Raw genomic sequence first — 16714 nt, forward strand, 5'->3', positions numbered from 1 at the left:
GTTTCTCCAGAAGCCCTTGCGTTGATCATCACAAGTGCCTGATCGAAGTTTTTTTTTTTCAAAATTAACAGTATGACGGCCTCAGGAAATATTTTTAAAATTTTCGAGAAAAAAACCGACAATGAATTGTTTAAAAGCAATCGAAATTTAACCTCTTCAGGGACATCGGCACATATGTGTACGTTTAGGTTTTTTGAAATCTTTCCATTCATAGATGAACTCTACCTGTGGACCTTATTTTTTTTTTTTTTTTTTGTAAAAATTACTATTTTCTATTATATTTTTCTTATCTTACTGAATTGTTATAAATGTAAGCTTGAATAACTAGTAAAAAAATTAAAAATAAAATTAACGTTTTTTCACTTTAAGAAATTCGTCCCTGAAGAGGTTAAAAAAAATTATTCGATCAGGCACGAGTTTTTTATGTTTTTCAAAAGCAGTATAAATTTCTTTGGAATCTACCAAGCGGGTTTTAGGTTGCAGTGATCACCAGTTCAAAAAACATAGTTTTGAGAAAAACGCATTGAAAGTTTTGTTATCGATTTATGTAGAGTTATACGAATTATTTAATCGCTTACACTGTGTCATCTATTCCTGGGCCATATAATAGTTCTTCAGCCGTCATAGCAGCTTCCAAAACGCTGCGGAGCGCCCTTTATTAATTGTTGAATAACTCGAAAAGTATTTGGCAGATTCACTTCAAATTTTCACCCAATATTTTTAAGATATACTTTAAGTTGCATTTGCTTAAAAAATTTTTTTTGAAAAGTCTGACTAGCCCTACCATAAAAAAGCTTCTCATAAAAACCATTTGCCGTTCGGAGTTGACTTAAACGACGTACGCCACAAATAGGAGCAGCTCGGCCAAACACCTAACAGAAGTGTACGCGGCAATTGTTTGATATATTAGTTCCGCTATTTTTATTGAACTCTCTTGTCATCAGCAGTTTTAAATCTTTTTTTTTTTTAATATTAATTGCTTCTCCGAGTACTGGTGTTTCTAACAGCCAATGCATTTTTGAAGTGAAACTTCTTAGGCGTCGATGAACGAGCGAGATTGAAGAGTAAAATTTCAAGGCCATGCAACGTTTTGGGCATTTTCGTTCCGCGAGAGAGAAAAAATATATAACGTAGAGGCAAAGGAGGAGAGAGAGCTATACCTTATACATATATATCTTAGATACATTTCAGATTATTTTTCCTGGGTTTTTGTAGTGGTTGCTAATTTCTGGTAAGAAATTACACTACCTACTTTTTGGCGCTTGTTTGTTGGTGCAAACTTGTAGGAAATATATTTTTGGTGCCTATTTTTTGGCAATTATTTCCGTTTCTTGGCTAATGCTTGTGCGTACTACAAAGTGCTATGCATTCCGGCGTCGGATTTATTGGTATTGCCTTGCGCTAATTTGTGCCGTTGCTGCGGTTCTGGAATCGCTGCGCTTGTGCGGCTGATAAACGCTCGGAGTAGTGCGCGTTGTTGCCACGGTTTGTGTCCGGCGTTTACCTACACCGGTCGACCCTTCTCCGTTTTTTGTAAATGTTATCCATTTTTATTCTCTGCAAATGTTGTAGATTTATTTAGATAAATATTCTTTCCCTCTCTCTCTCATTCTCTCTCGGGTCTCTCCCTCTTTCTTTGCCTGCAGCTATACGCACTTTTTTTCAACATTTGCTTATTGTTTACTCATTTCTGTAGACAAATTTACTCAAGCAATAACTACTCACACACAGATAATTCGGGCTTCTGATGCTAATATAGCTCGGGGGCTAAGTACGTACTGCAGCAGCATTACCAAAAACTGATGGAGAACGTTTTTTTTCTGTTGTTACAACAACTAAACTCTGCATGGAAAATATTTGTTTTTATTTATTTTCAACTTAAAATAGTAAGTATATTTATGGAATTTATAATTTAATAAGAAAACAAAAAAATAAAGATACAAATATGGTGTGATGCAGATAGACAAAATAATATGAAAGAATATATATAAATATATGTATGTATATTGATTTATTTTTATGACTTTTATTATTTTTCTTTTAATTCGTAAGGTGGCGCTAATTTTTTATTTTTATTTCTTTATTCATGTATGTGATGTGGAATGTTTTCTTCTTTTCACATCTACAATTGATTTTGAGATCTTTTCTAAGCATATTCCTATCAAAAGTAGATATGAGAATTTTCTTTTTCATTTATGCAAGCGCAGAGGCCATCATACTCTTTGGAAAATTTACATATACACGTTCCATTATAAATCCATGCATTTTAAATTAATATATGTAATAAATAATATAAAATATATTTTAGTTAATGAGACATTTGTTTTTTTTTTTTGTGTAAATAAATTAGCGTTAGTGTGTGAGCATTTGTAAAATGACCAGTTGCCGCTTTAAGCTGCCAAGAAAACTTTTCGTCTGGCGTTTGTAGTCTTTTTTCTATTCAATCAATTCTTGTGATGCCGTTGCCGTAACGCTGAAGACGGTGTCTACAGTTTGCGACTTTCGATGGTTCGAACACCGTTTTTACAAGCAACTATTCCGATGGAGTAAGATCTTTTTCCGGTTCGTTTTCATTCAAAATTTGTGAAAGCAAATCGTGTACCGGTTCAAAGGCTTTTTTCGCTCCACTATTCGTCAAGTTCTTATAATCGAACATATCATGATGACTAATGGTATTGTCTGTTTGCAACAGACCTTTGTCGATGCAAACCGTTTGCACCTGATTCAGTCCGATCACCTTTTCCTTAACAATTCGATTTACTTCGGCGTTTTTCTCTCTCAGCTTATTCGGTAGATGGCCACGAGGCAGTAAAGTCTGCAAAAAAAAAATAAATTAGATGTAAGAATGCATATGTGCATATGTAGTTGAAATATTTTTATTTAAAACTTACTGGTAATACGATATATGTGCCCGGTAGTTTCGCTCGTATTCTATGTACTATTTCAACAATGCCTTCTGCTATCTGTTCAGCACTGTTTTCAATGTTATTTGTACCCACATGCAACACAATAATCTGTATTTTAATTAGAAACATTTAGGTTAATTGAGTGGTAAATGGCATTAAGAGGAACTAAAGTAAATGTTGGCTAAATTTTTTTATATTAATGCTTTTCTTGTCTAATGTTCAATGCCCTCAATCCGCTGTATGGGTCTGATAATTTCTCATACCGGTTATAGGGAACGAGAGCATGTTAACTTAGCCATCCTTTGTTTTTAATCAGAACCCAAATTGGTTTCATTTCATTGCCCAAAATCATTTTAACATAGGAGTTTACAAAGTTATGATACAATTAGATTATTTAGCATTATCCTAACATACATTTGTATTTATCTAGGAGTTTAAAACTTATTTTTCTTTTGATTATACAATAGGTTATCATTATTATTTGGAATGTCTTTGGCATAATTTTAAAAGTTATTTATATTCTCCCAAAAAGGGCTTAAAAAGGAGATAACGTATATTAAACTTCTATAATTTATTTGGCTATAAATTGATCAATGTTGTAAACTAAATTTTCATCGTTGAAGTTGTAAGTATTGTATCGCCTATGATAATATATTGCTTTACTATTTTTATGTAACATATTATTATTTTTTAGTATTTTTAAATATATTGGTGATAAATGTTTTTCTGTTAGAGGTAATGATATTTCCCTTGCCTTTGACAGATATTTGTTTATCAGTTCATTTTCTATGAATGTCAGTTTATCAACAAATCTTACTGACGATTTCATTAAGAAAAAGTCTATGCGTGATATTTTACATTTTTGATATAAACTTTTATTAGAAACTCTTTTCCGAAAAGTACCACTTCTGTAAGGTTGGCGGTTAAGACTACTACAAATTCTTAAAACATATCGTTCAAATTGTTTGAGTCTCTCCATTTGGCTCGACGAAATGTTGAACCATATCGGATGAGCATAAGATATGATTGGGCTAATTATAATTATTTGTTTGTAAATATTTATTTTAATACAGTTCGATAGTCCACCCTGCCTTCTTAATAAATTACAATAGCTAAAGAACATTTTTTTGCTTTTGTCAAAATGAAATCTATATGTCTTACAAAGGTGAATTTGCTATCCAAAATTATGCCCAAGTATTTGATTTGTTCTTTGTATTTTATGTTGAATCCATTTATTTTAATTTGAGGCTCATATTTACGAGCATTTGGATATAAGTTTTTACGTATTCCTTTAACAATAGTTGTTTCGCTTTTATTGAAGTTTAGTTTTAGCTTCCATTTGTGAAAGTATGTATTTAATTCATTTAGGTATGAGTTAACGGCTTCATTAGCTTTGGTTATGCGTCGGTGAGATCCCAATATAATTATATCATCTGCGTATATGAACACTTTAATATCGCAATTATTAATTTCGGAACTTAATGGTGGGTCAGGGAAATCAGCTAAGAAGATGTTATAGAGAATTGGCCCCAACAAAAAACCTTGTGGCACACCTGAGCTAACGTCTCTTGTCAAAGAATTAAATATACCTTCATTAACATAAAATGATCGCTCTTTTAAATAACTATACAACACTATGCAAAGATTTTTTTCGAAGTTGAACTTCCTGTACATTTTAAATAAGATTCCTTCTACCCAAGCAGTATCGAATGCTTTTTCCAAATCTAGACTGACTAATATCGTCGCCTGTCGTCAATTTAAATTACTACAAATAAAATCAGAGATTAAAGTTAGTGCGTGGTATGTTGAATGATATGGCCGGAACCCAAATTGATAGTCTCTTAAGACACGTCTCTCTTCAATATGTTGTTTTATTTTTTCAAGCAAAAAATCTTCCAATAATTTACTAATATTTGAAAGAAGAGATATTGGGCGGTAATTAACAAGAGAACTAAGGTCAGTGTTTGTTTTCGGAATGCATTTTATTTTTGTTGTTTTCCATTCCAGTGGGAAATAGCCTATATTAAGTGAGTGGTATATAAAAAATGGCCTGTGATTTGTGTAGGATCTTACCTTGGGTTTAACATTGTCCAGTTCCCCATTTTCTACGCGCCACAACACATTTTCCGTTCGATCGCCGCGTATACTAAAGTTAAGGCAATGCATTGGTGCAAAATATTGATTCCATGTCTCGGTATCCTGCAGTGTTTCTAACACACAATCCCCTAGAAATATGACGTCAGGATCTTTCTCACGACATTCGGATATGAAGCGACGATGAATGCTACAAAACATTAAACGAAACAAAAAAAAAAGAAGATTAGCAACTGAGAGATATTCAACGCGCTTGTAGAGCGTGTCAATTAGATCGGGAGCTAATTTTCATACCAAATCCAGCGTTCGTCGCCATCCACGTCTGGGCGTTGCGTTGGTACAGCACAGGGGTTCATCACACTTGTTAAAGGAAAAGCTTTCACACTACTTATGATTTCTTAAAATTAAAAGAAAACACTTTTTAAATTTGTATGAATTGCTTTAAATACAAAGTTTTACGTCCTTTTTAATTTAACCAATTTATAAAAAAGAAATTTCGGCAAATCAGACTGACGTTTACTCAATGCTTCTTCACTTATTACTGCCAGTTCACAATAGGCTTTTTGCGAGTATTTTGTTTTTTACTAATTGAATTTAAGGTACAGTTACAAATAGTTCATATAAATATAGGGGTATTTCGAAACAAACAAACAAGCTTTTGGCGCTTCTAAAAATATTTCATTGGATATGAATCATGAATCACATGGAAAAGAAAAAATTTGCACTTGGTTATAAATTCGGTTTAATAGAAACTCACTTGAAAGTTGTACCTGTTTAACTTATAGTTGAATCCAAGGCGAATCATTAAAGGTGGTGTTGGTAAATCAGCTGATTTGTTTGTTTTATTTCGCTGTGTCCATGTGGCTGTCAACCCAGAATAAAACAAGGTGAATTAATTTTTTGTTTTCTACTTCGCCAATACCTTGTCGAGACAATCAAACGTACAAAATAATGGTGTTGGTCTAGTGCCACCACATTCAATGAACGCGCTTTGTTTGAATCCGGCTGTTTAAAGAAGAGAGGAGTTTTTTTGTGGTGTGTGTTTGTAAATGCATTTATTGTATTTTTGTGCGTATTTATTTATGTAGCTAAGATGAGCCCTAACAGCATGCACCAAATCAACTATTTGTTTGCTAAGCTTAACGATGCCATGAAAAACTGCCTCATAAAAAATATCTGCCGTTCGGAGACGACTTAAAACTGTAGGTCCCTGCATTTGTGGAACAACATCAAACAACCAACAGAAGTGTACGCACCATTTATTCATTTATTTATAAGCCTGGCGATAGTTACTGAGAAAGAGACAAATGAAATCAGTGTAAAATACAACTCGCATATCATTTAATTAGAGAGAAATATTTTAACTCCAGAATGGCAGAATAGAAGATTTTTGGCTTAAGTTTGGCAGTTAGCTACTCGGATATGATATCAAAAATGAAGAGAAAAACTCAAAACCACTTCGCTTTTCTCAAAATATTTCGTTATAGCTTTTCCCAAGGCGAATCTACTGAAGGTAGGCGAAGGTAAATCAGCTGATTTTTTTTTTTCGTTCAGTGACCATATAGCTGTCAGCACAAAATGAAATAAAGCGAATTCATTCTTTGTTTTTTACTTTGCCAATACTTTGCTTTGACAATCGAAACATTGTTGTTGGTCTAGTGCCACCAACTTTAATGACTCCGCCTTGGCTTTTCCTCTTAGGTTTCATTTCTTTTGGTTACATATGTATGTATGTTCGAGGCAAATTTATCTAGTTATATTTTTGCATAATAAACCGACAATTTTTATTTTACAATTTTACACGCAGTTTTATGCGCCTCCAAATGCAGATGCTTTTTATGAGTTTTTTCATGGCAGAAATACTCAATGTTTAATCGGTACTTTGCGACACTCAGAGCCAAGGTGGATTTATTGTAGGTGACAGCATTCACCCAGCTGAATTTTTCGCCGTAGATATGGCTGACGTCAAAATGAACAAATGCTTTGTTTGTATTGGTATGTATACATTTGTATGCTTACATTTGTGATTGTACGTTGAAATTTTTAAATTTGAATTGAAATCAGTATTAAAATAATATATACCAAAATGAAAAAATGTAAAGTATGTGCAAAAGTAGTTAAAAAGGGCAAAGGACCTTTTTTTGCAGTTCCCGCTGAAGAAGGAAAACGGCAACTATGGATCAATTCGTGTCGAATGGATCTACGATGGAAAGACGTAATGTGTGTAAACCATTTTGCCTAGGCGGATATTGCCCACACGGGACAAACCGTACGATTGTTGCCAAAAGCCATTCCCAAGCCTGCACCCCTTCGCGCAAGTACGTCAAATTACATGCCACCGATTCCAGTGGAAGATTTTGAACAATTAGGGTAAGTGGTGATCTTTTAGTTCATAAGAAGTTCAACTTTAATGATTTGAATAGGACTAGTTTGAAGTGGCAAATACCTGATTCCGGTATTTTGATGAAAACACAGTAAGTGTATATGTTGAAAAAAGAAAAAAATATAAATAAATGATTGAAATGCAGTTCCGATTTCGCGATGGTAGAAGAAATACCTAACGTTGAACAAAATTTTGATACGCCATATAAGTATGTATAAAATAATGATTTAATTAATTTTATAACGTAATCTTATATTATATATTAATTAGTATAATTAGGTTGCCTATTTCTTTACCCGTAAGTAAAGTGTCGGTCAAGGATAATGAAACTCAAACGGAGTAAGTGAACGAAAGCAGCATTTATTCGTTGACAATTTCAAACATAACAATTTTCAAACGTGCTTCTAGTTTTGCAGTGGGTTCCTCAATGAGGTTAGAAATTTCCGAGCGCAAAAAGGAAATGCGGCGATTGAAAGCAGAGACGAAGGACTTAAGAATCCAATTGGAGGAAGCGAATGCAGTAGTGAATAATTTTAAAAGAATTTTTACCGCAGGCCAAATTCGGAAAATAGTTTTCCCCGGTATGTCTCATTTTTAATTTCCAAAAAACATTTTATACTAATCTATTTATTATAGATCGAAAGCTGGTGTGGTTATGGCAAGACATATCAAGCGCCATATGCTTGCACGCAGCGGAACCTCGGCATACAACCATTTGTATGACAAGAGATTTCCGCTTCCTCACGAGACTACACTACAGCGCTGGTATCGCAAAATTGATATAAGCGAGGGTCTCCTAACTGCTTCAATTGATTCCATGAAACAATTGTCTGAACTTAGTGATGATGACAAGATTTGTGTTCTCGCTTTCGATGAAATGAAAGTCGTCGAATCATATGAATATGAGCAGGCAGGAGACCACGTCCGAAAGCCCGCAAACTACGTTCAAGTAGTGATGGCACGTGGCTTGCGAAAGTTGTGGAAGCAGCCCGTATATTATAATTTTGATTGTCAAATGACCAAAGACATTTTGTTTTCTATAATTTTGGCACTTCGAAATGCAAGCTATCCGGTCGTAGCTGTAGTGTGTGATATGAGCTCCACTAATCGCAAGCCTGCCGATGGGCGACCGTAAATAGAAAGAATCTCAGCGTCGTATGCAAGAAACAAATTTCAAAAATCAACGCGATTTTTGAGAAATTTGAAAATTACACACAAACTTTAAAATTTTGAAGTAAATTTTTTTCAATTTATTTTTTTGGCTGTGCTTTCCTTTTCTACCACGATATATTTGCTTATAATGTCTAAGTGCGTGGACCGAAGTTAAATATTATAACACGCAAATGTAGTCACTATATCAGCCTTTTGATTTATATTACTTTTTATAAATTAAAATTAAGATTTAATAGCAATATTTAACGTTAAAAATGCATCTTTTTTGCATAAGCTTTAAAAAATGCCCTATTACAGACGCTTATTTCACTTAAATACAAACACAGAAAAGTAACGAATTCACTTATAAACACTCTTTATTAATTGAAGATTTGATTTAAAGCTATTTTCACTAAATAATACTACAAATTCTATTAGAATTTTATTATTACAAATGTTCTTCTGAACGTTTGTAATGCCGTGCAGAATAAATGTGAGGAGCGAACTGTCAAACAAACGATGAGAGAGAGAAGAACAAAGCGAAATGAGAATAACTCTTATATTATTATCGCGCGATTTTTAGTCCAAATTTTCGCCTGCGGCGCTTTTTTGCTTACAAATATACATACATATACAAAAACAAATATTTTTACAAATACTGAAAATTTGGAATAAAAATCGCGCGATTTTTAGTCCAAATTTTCGCCTGCGGCGCTTTTTTGCTTTCAAATATACATATATATTACAAAAACAAATATTTTTACAAAAGCTGAAAATTTGGAATAAAAATCGCCTAAATTTTCGCCATCGGCACTCATAACTTTTACGATAAAACAACATTTTCATAAGTGCTATGAATTATAAAACCTAAGTTAAATGCTTGCTGGGTTGTCGACTGCTGTATTCTCTTCTCTTCAACTGTATTTCAGTACAAACTGCAAATGTGGTCGAAAAAAACCTAATTTTTAAACTTCTCCTGGGGGTTCTATAGGGACCCTAGGAGGTTGGGACTTTCACAGTTATAATGGTGTGACCTTGCTCTTTCTAATGGGCGTGGTGGGTGGTGCCACGCCCACTCTTCTCCGCCCCCCATTCAAATATATCGTGGTAGTAAAGGAAAGTTTTGCCATTTTTTTATTAAGATATACCGAGTTTTTTCTTTGTTGACTTCCATTGTTAACACCCTGCAACTCAAATTTTTTAGCGTGATATATTATCTATGGTGATATGTCACTTTGGCAACGCACATAAACTTTAAAATGTTTAATCGGTACTTTGCGACATAGATAATCTTTACGTGATATTGATCATTACAGTCATGTACCGGAAAAATAACAGACTTCTTTTGCCCCCCCAACATAATAATAATATGCCGCACTCAAATAGGCAGATAAGCCTTTCTGTGCTCATATGAAAGAACTGGTTAAGTCGTAAATGACAGTTCCGAGATTCTTAATTTTTGGCTCAATTTTATTAAAAAAAGGTTGTCACAAAAACAGTTTTAGCTGAAAGTAATGCTAAAGTGTATTGAAATTTCAAGAATAAATTTTATGAGATCTTCAAGAATGAACAAAGCAAGAATACTAACAATCTCGTTTCTCCCTTTGCTCGCCTGAAGCTTTTCTGAGGTACATTTTCTGTGTAGATTCAATTCATATATCTTTGCAAACTGCATATTTAAAACTAAAATTATTTATGGCATTATATAGCACATCTATATCTATGTACTGATTGATACATGCGTATAAATTTGCTGAGTTATTCCATAAAGTCTTCATGTTTATGAAAAATAATCCACTCCTTCAGTTACTGCTCTGCGAACTGCTATAGCCTAAAATTCCTTCACCAGCTGATTCCGTCGCCTGCTCTCCAAGACTATCACCAACTTCTTGAAACGTCTCATAACGCCTCCGCCGCTCGGTCTTCTCACGTAGTTCTTCATCGGTATGTGCCCGTTTGTGCACGCGAAGATCTTCCTTCGAAAAAAAGCCTCGACTACAAGCATTACATATATGCGGTTTATCACTTCGATGACGCTTTTCGTGATCTATCAGATTTTTCCTTGTGATGAATCGTTGCGAACAAAATGAGCATACATATTTACGCAAATTCTTATCATGACTTTTCATATGTGATTTTAGTCCTTCCACCTGTGCATAACGTTTGTTGCATAGCTTACAATTGAAAGGACGTTCACCAGTGTGCAAACGTTCGTGACAGACTTGCGAATTGCGGGTCCCAAAACGCTTTGGACAATAGCTGCAAGGAAAACGACGTTGACCTTCGTGCACCACTCGCACATGTCTGGATATAGCGTTTTTATGATTAAATTCTTGTGGGCAAATGCTGCACTTGAACTTTTCTAAATTGGGTTTGTGTGTGCGCATATGTGTTAGCAGCTCTGTACGCGTCACCTTGGCTGCACCACACACCTTGCAAACGTGATCCTTGATTTGGGCATGTCGTTTCAGATGCTCAGTGAGAGCGCGTTTGGAACTATACTTCTTGAAGCACTGATGACAAATGTGATCCGTTCCAATTTCGTTACTGAGCTGTGTATTATGAAACTCTAACATTTCTTGGAGGCCACAACGAAATAGGGCTTAATTATAGGGAAGCTAATATTAATATAATGAGGCAAATTAGTAAACTATAAACTTACTCGTGTGTACCACTTGTCTATGTGTCTCCCACGTATTTTTCGATTTAAAAACAGCATCGCAACCATTAAAGTCACACGAAAAGTTGTCTTCTGATAAATGTTGCGACTCAATGTGCGTATGTAATTGACCGTAGCGTGTAAATGCTTTTTCACATTGCGTACAAAGAAATGGTTTTTCATAGCCTTCATGTATAGCGCGAATGTGCGCATCCAAGTAAACCTGCTTGTACACCTGTTTATCACAGCGAGGACACTTCAGTGCCTTCTTGCTGCGGTCACGTTTTCGTGGCTGGCCATAAAACCGTTGTCTAACTCCGAGAGTAGATGATACATTTTTACGCAATCTCCTGGACGTGTTGGTCTCATTTCTTAACGTGTGTTCCTCGTCATCGGCATCATCACTGATTGAATTGTTTTCTTCCTCCTCACACTCCGATTCAATTTCGTTCTTAACAACCGCAGTGAAAGGATTTTTCGAAATATCAATGTTCGGCAGTATTATTTCAGAAGAAGGGATATTAGATCTATTAATTTCAATAGACGGCTCTGTTTTTATTGATGTTTCCATCAAATCTGCAAGTTCGGGTAAAAGCTGAAGCGGAAAAGCAGGGAACAAAAAAATGTTGACAATAATATAATGTTAAAAAAAGTTTACTTTACAGTTTTTTTGTGCTTCTTACCAGCTGGTCGTCGTCATCGTCCCTATTTTGGTAACCACTTTCTAAAAGTTCTGTTTTGCATGCTATTGCATGATTTTCATTCGGCTGTAGGTTGGCAGTTTCCTCAGTTGATTTTATCGTATCATCATCTAAACTGTTTACAATTTTGTACAAGACTTCCGCTGAATTAATCGCTAACTGGCGAAACTCTTGAAAGTCGATCATCTTGTCATAGCACAGCTGACAGAGGCTTCGCGGATAAGCATCTTCATCACCTTCCTCAGCGATATCCAATGAGGTAAATAATACGAATAGTTTTCGCAATTGGGGCAAAAGGCTTAGATTATAACTATTTATCGAATCAGAATCATTTCCGAAGGTCGTCAGCAATTCCAAATTAGTGGGCGTCGTTTCCCTCTCTTGCCGGCGACGTTTTTGCAAACTTCTGAGGCAGGTTCGACAAAATTCTTGCATATTATTCCGTGATAATTGATTCATGGTTTTTTTTTTTCAATTAAACCGTTGCACAATTGTTATTTTCAATTTACTCCTGGCAGAATTATAAATTTTCTCTCAAGATAATCGATTTTGACTGAATGTTGGCGTTGTTGTCATATTTAACAGCAGAACAGTGTTGCCACAATAGTACCAGGCAACGTTCTTATTTATCAGCGATGGCAACTTGAGCGCACGGTACGTACCAAGGCGAATTTATTACAGGTGACAGCAAACACATATAAGTAAAACCCAACTTGCTATACAACTCACTTAACACTCGAATTATTGAAATATTAAAGTCACCATTGACGCCATGTGGCCCGATTTGTTGGAAAAATTTGGACTGATCGAATGGACCATGTAACTCGTAGCTGCGGCGGACATATACCGGATATCATATTCAAGAAATAAATGCCGAAAATTGATCAATCAAATTATAATAAAAATAATTCATTCTAAGAATATTTCTGTTTTGTAATATCATTAAGTTCTCTAGCTCTTAAATAACGCCTGATACATGAAAAGCGTACTTTTTGAAAACTTTATATTTTTGTTCTTTTAGCAAATTTCTTATTGGAAAGTACTACTAAGGCAAATATACCTATTGTTGGCATCACTAACTTAAGGTGGATTTATAATAAATTCGCCTTGCACCAAGGCGAATGTCTTAAAGATGGTGTTGGTAAATCAGCTGATTTGTTTTTTTTTTATTTGGCTGTGTCCATGTGGCTGTCAGCACAGAATAAACAAAGCGAATTAATTTTTTGTTTTCTACCTTTCCAATATTTTGCCGGAACAATCAAACGTACAAAACATTGTTTTTGGTCTAGTGCCATCACTTTTAATAAATGCGCCTTGCCTTGCACCCACTGCTAGCAAAAAATGTATGACCATTTACCAAAACAAAACTTCCTTTCAGCTGACCGAGGCAGGCAACAATAGGTCGTTCAAATACAAATGTTTAATTTATTTGTACAAAAAATTGTAGAAACACAATTATAGTTTCCATAACAACAACATATTTTAATCTATTTTTACCACAATGCCTTCTGCTTCGTATCGCAGAACGCTTTGCGCAAGTATTTCAGGCTTTTCTCTTTCTGGTATTTTAATGGACTTTCGTGAGGTTTGTTTATTATGAGTCTTCATGTGTGCACGTAGCGCAACCACTTGAATAAATCGTTTACCGCACAACTCACATCCGTGAGGTTTTTCGCCAGTGTGACGCATTTCGTGATGCTTTAAAGTGTCTTGCTTTCCGAAACTTTGATTGCAATAGCTACACGCGAAACGTCGTATGCCTTTGTGCACAATACGGTCATGCATACCCAGGTTCGCTGAACTGTTGAATACACTTGGACACTTTGAACATGGCCATTGTTTCTCTTTTGTATGGTAGTTAATATGTGAACGCAATTCATTTTGTGTAGTTTTTCTCATGCCACAATGTGGACAAACAAAATTTTTTATGCCCGAATGTCGCAACTGATGTTCCTTATAAGTACGTTTCGAACGATATCGTTTGCCACACTCGTTACATTTGAATGGATATTCCTCGACGGGTGCATGTTTATAACGATGTTCTTTAAATTTCGTTCCATTTTTGAATGTGCTTCCACAATCCTCACAAATATATTTCTTAGGTTCGCGATTAACATAAGCCGGTGAGTGTTTGAGGCGGTAGTGCATTTTGTATGAGCCTTCTCGTTTGAAAACTTTGCTGCAACCCTCGAAGGAACAGATAAATTGTAGCGTCACAGGTGCATGAACTTCACGTACGTGGGCACGAAAATGGGCTGCTCTATTGAAGCTGTGACCACATTCGTTGCACAGATATGGTTTGAGACCTTGATGGGTGCGTAAGTGAGCCTCATAATTTTCCCACGTAACTGAACGGCGAGGACATTGTTCACATTGAAATTTAGCTATACCACTAATATCGCTCTGACCATGTTTAGTGGCTTTCTTTCTTGACACGATTTTAACTGCTTTTGTTGTTTTTTTCGTTTCTTTATGTGGCGAAATTTTATTATTTTTTAATCTGTATTTTCCACTCTTTCCCTTTCCTGATGTCCCTGGTGATTTATTCGTACGTTCTACAATTAATCTATCACAGTCGGTGGCAGCCTCTTTGTCCTGCAAAGCTGGCGTTTGTGTATAAATATCTAGACTCGCTAATCTATCCTCATAATTTTCACAATCTGTAGAAAATTCTAAATCATCTATTGCATCTTCATGCTTTGAAGACTCTGGTGTTATGATGGTACAATCTTTTGCATTTGATTTAGTGCCGCTTATATTGCTTATATTGCTTTGCAGTCCGATTCCAATTTCATAGAAGATTTCCTCATTATAGACATTCTTCATGTCCTTATAGGAATCAAGCGGATCGTTTAAATCTTTTACAACCTGTAAATGAAGAGTAAGCATATTAAAATCTAACCTGCTTTATAAGCTTTAACAGAAAATTGTGGAACATTTTTACAACTATTCCTGCCTTTACCGTGTTTTCGATGATGTTTTGAAGTTGGTCCCGACTTTTTGTTGGATGTGAACTTGAGTAAGTTCCTGTCCTCAAACCGCCATTATCACTAATTTCCAGGTGTTCTTCATTTACCTGACCACTGTCCAACATATTATTCTCTTCGATGGCTTTATTGGCATCGCTGTCTTTGAGTATATCCGATAATATGCAAATTGACTGCTTAATTTTACAAGAAAATTCGTAGAAAGACTGCAACTTCTCATAACAGACATCACATACGAACTCGGGTAATTCAACATCTTCCGCTAATGCCATTGAACTGTGCGCTATTACTAGCTTCTCGAGATCCTCACTATCATGCAGTCTATACTTTTCACCCGATAGCGATGACTTTTCTGCCAATTCCTGGAGACAAGTACGACAGAAAGAGTGCCAACTTTGATGCGTTATTTCTCTCATTTGCCAAAATAAAATTTAAACAATACAATTTGACTCTAACAAATTTATACTAAAACTCCATTCCACCTATTTCTAAAATTACTGATAAAAAATATAAATAAATATCAACTGTTTTGTTTGACAGAAAACTACTGCATACATATTTGTCAGTGTTGCATTTGAAGCACTGCCAGATTTATGATTGAATTAGAGGTGGCATACCATAACGTAATAACTTGAACTGTGTTGTTAACCACAATGATTTTTTCTGTCATCTATGTACTATGGGTGGCATATCATAAACAACTGATATTTACATAAATTGGCATTTATTTGTTCATATCCAAAAGGCAGAAACTAAAGAAAACATAACATCATGAGCCGTGACTAGGTAATTAGTAATTTATTCATTAATATAATGGCTTTGGCATACCACAATGCAGCGAATCAACAATCAGCTGCTTATGGTTAGGCCGAAAAACCAAAAGTCAATTGGTCTGTACGGTTACGGTCAAGGCGAATCTATTAAAGGTGGTGTTGGTAAATCAGCTGAGTTGTTTTTTTTATTCGCCGTGTCCATGTCAGCTCGGAATGAAACAAGGTGAATTCATTACATGTTTTCAAGTTTCTCAATACTTTGCTTTGGCAATCAAACGTACAGAACAGTGTTGTTGGTTTAGTGACACCGCCTTAAATGCATGGGCCTGGGTTACGGTTATGACTATGGCATTAAGGCATGTCACCTCTAATCGAATCGAGTGTTGCCCATAAATTGGATCGATCAGCAGATTTATGTGATTCAGACAAAAATATTGCTTAAGTTATTCACGAGATACCGACCGAAGTTCTCCAGCGAGTCATTCAAAATTGATGTTTACAGGATGGCCGAATTACGGCGCAGTTGCGGCTAACATTTAAAAGTAGTTGTCTTTCGGCCGCCGTAGCCGAATGGGTTCGTGCGTGACTACCATTCGGAATTCACAGAGAGAACGTTGGTTCGAATCTCGGTGAAACACCAAATTAAGAAAAACATGTTTCTAATAGCGACCGTCCCTCGGCAGGCAATGGCAAGCCTCCGAGTGTATTTCTGCCATGAAAAAGCTCCTCATAAAAATATCTGCCGTTCGGAGTCGGAACTGTAGGCCCCTCCATTTGTGGAACAACATCAAGACGCACACCACAAATAGGAGGATGAGCTCGGCCAAACATCCAATAAGGGTGTACGCGCCTTATATATATATATATATTATATATATATATATATATATTAGGGCGGGTCGATTTAAAAATCGCTCATTGCTCTGTGAAAATCGTATTCTAGGGATCAAAATAAGAAACTTTGCCGAAGGAACCATACCTCTAAAGCGAATTCTGATGTCCCCCAAAATCCCCATTTGACCCATTTAGAGTGCTCCAATCGAGTCCAAATGTATGACC

At 35.5% G+C, this 16714-nt stretch overlaps 3 protein-coding genes across 3 annotated transcripts; all 3 read right to left on the minus strand.

Annotated features, from left to right (window-relative positions):
- Window positions 1-1992: 1992 nt before the first annotated feature.
- LOC129239255 (platelet-activating factor acetylhydrolase IB subunit beta homolog) lies at window positions 1993-5529 on the minus strand. The gene is made up of 4 exons (XM_054874622.1): window positions 5295-5529; window positions 4980-5190; window positions 2892-3014; window positions 1993-2815 (listed from the first exon to the last, which is right to left on the minus strand). The coding sequence occupies exons 1-4, from the start codon at window positions 5354-5356 to the stop codon at window positions 2534-2536; spliced, it is 678 nt and encodes a 225-aa protein (XP_054730597.1). The 5' UTR covers window positions 5357-5529; the 3' UTR covers window positions 1993-2533.
- Window positions 5530-9958: 4429 nt separating this feature from the next.
- LOC129238976 (gastrula zinc finger protein XlCGF57.1-like) lies at window positions 9959-12484 on the minus strand. The gene is made up of 3 exons (XM_054874228.1): window positions 11878-12484; window positions 11198-11789; window positions 9959-11137 (listed from the first exon to the last, which is right to left on the minus strand). The coding sequence occupies exons 1-3, from the start codon at window positions 12352-12354 to the stop codon at window positions 10338-10340; spliced, it is 1869 nt and encodes a 622-aa protein (XP_054730203.1). The 5' UTR covers window positions 12355-12484; the 3' UTR covers window positions 9959-10337.
- Window positions 12485-13300: 816 nt separating this feature from the next.
- On the minus strand, window positions 13301-15409 carry LOC129238985 (zinc finger protein ZFP2-like). The gene is made up of 2 exons (XM_054874240.1): window positions 14858-15409; window positions 13301-14763 (listed from the first exon to the last, which is right to left on the minus strand). The coding sequence occupies exons 1-2, from the start codon at window positions 15296-15298 to the stop codon at window positions 13378-13380; spliced, it is 1827 nt and encodes a 608-aa protein (XP_054730215.1). The 5' UTR covers window positions 15299-15409; the 3' UTR covers window positions 13301-13377.
- Between the last annotated feature and the right edge of the window lie 1305 nt (window positions 15410-16714).

This window comes from Anastrepha obliqua, chromosome 2, assembly GCF_027943255.1.
Source record: "Anastrepha obliqua isolate idAnaObli1 chromosome 2, idAnaObli1_1.0, whole genome shotgun sequence".
In the NCBI taxonomy this organism is placed as follows: domain Eukaryota; kingdom Metazoa; phylum Arthropoda; class Insecta; order Diptera; family Tephritidae; genus Anastrepha; species Anastrepha obliqua.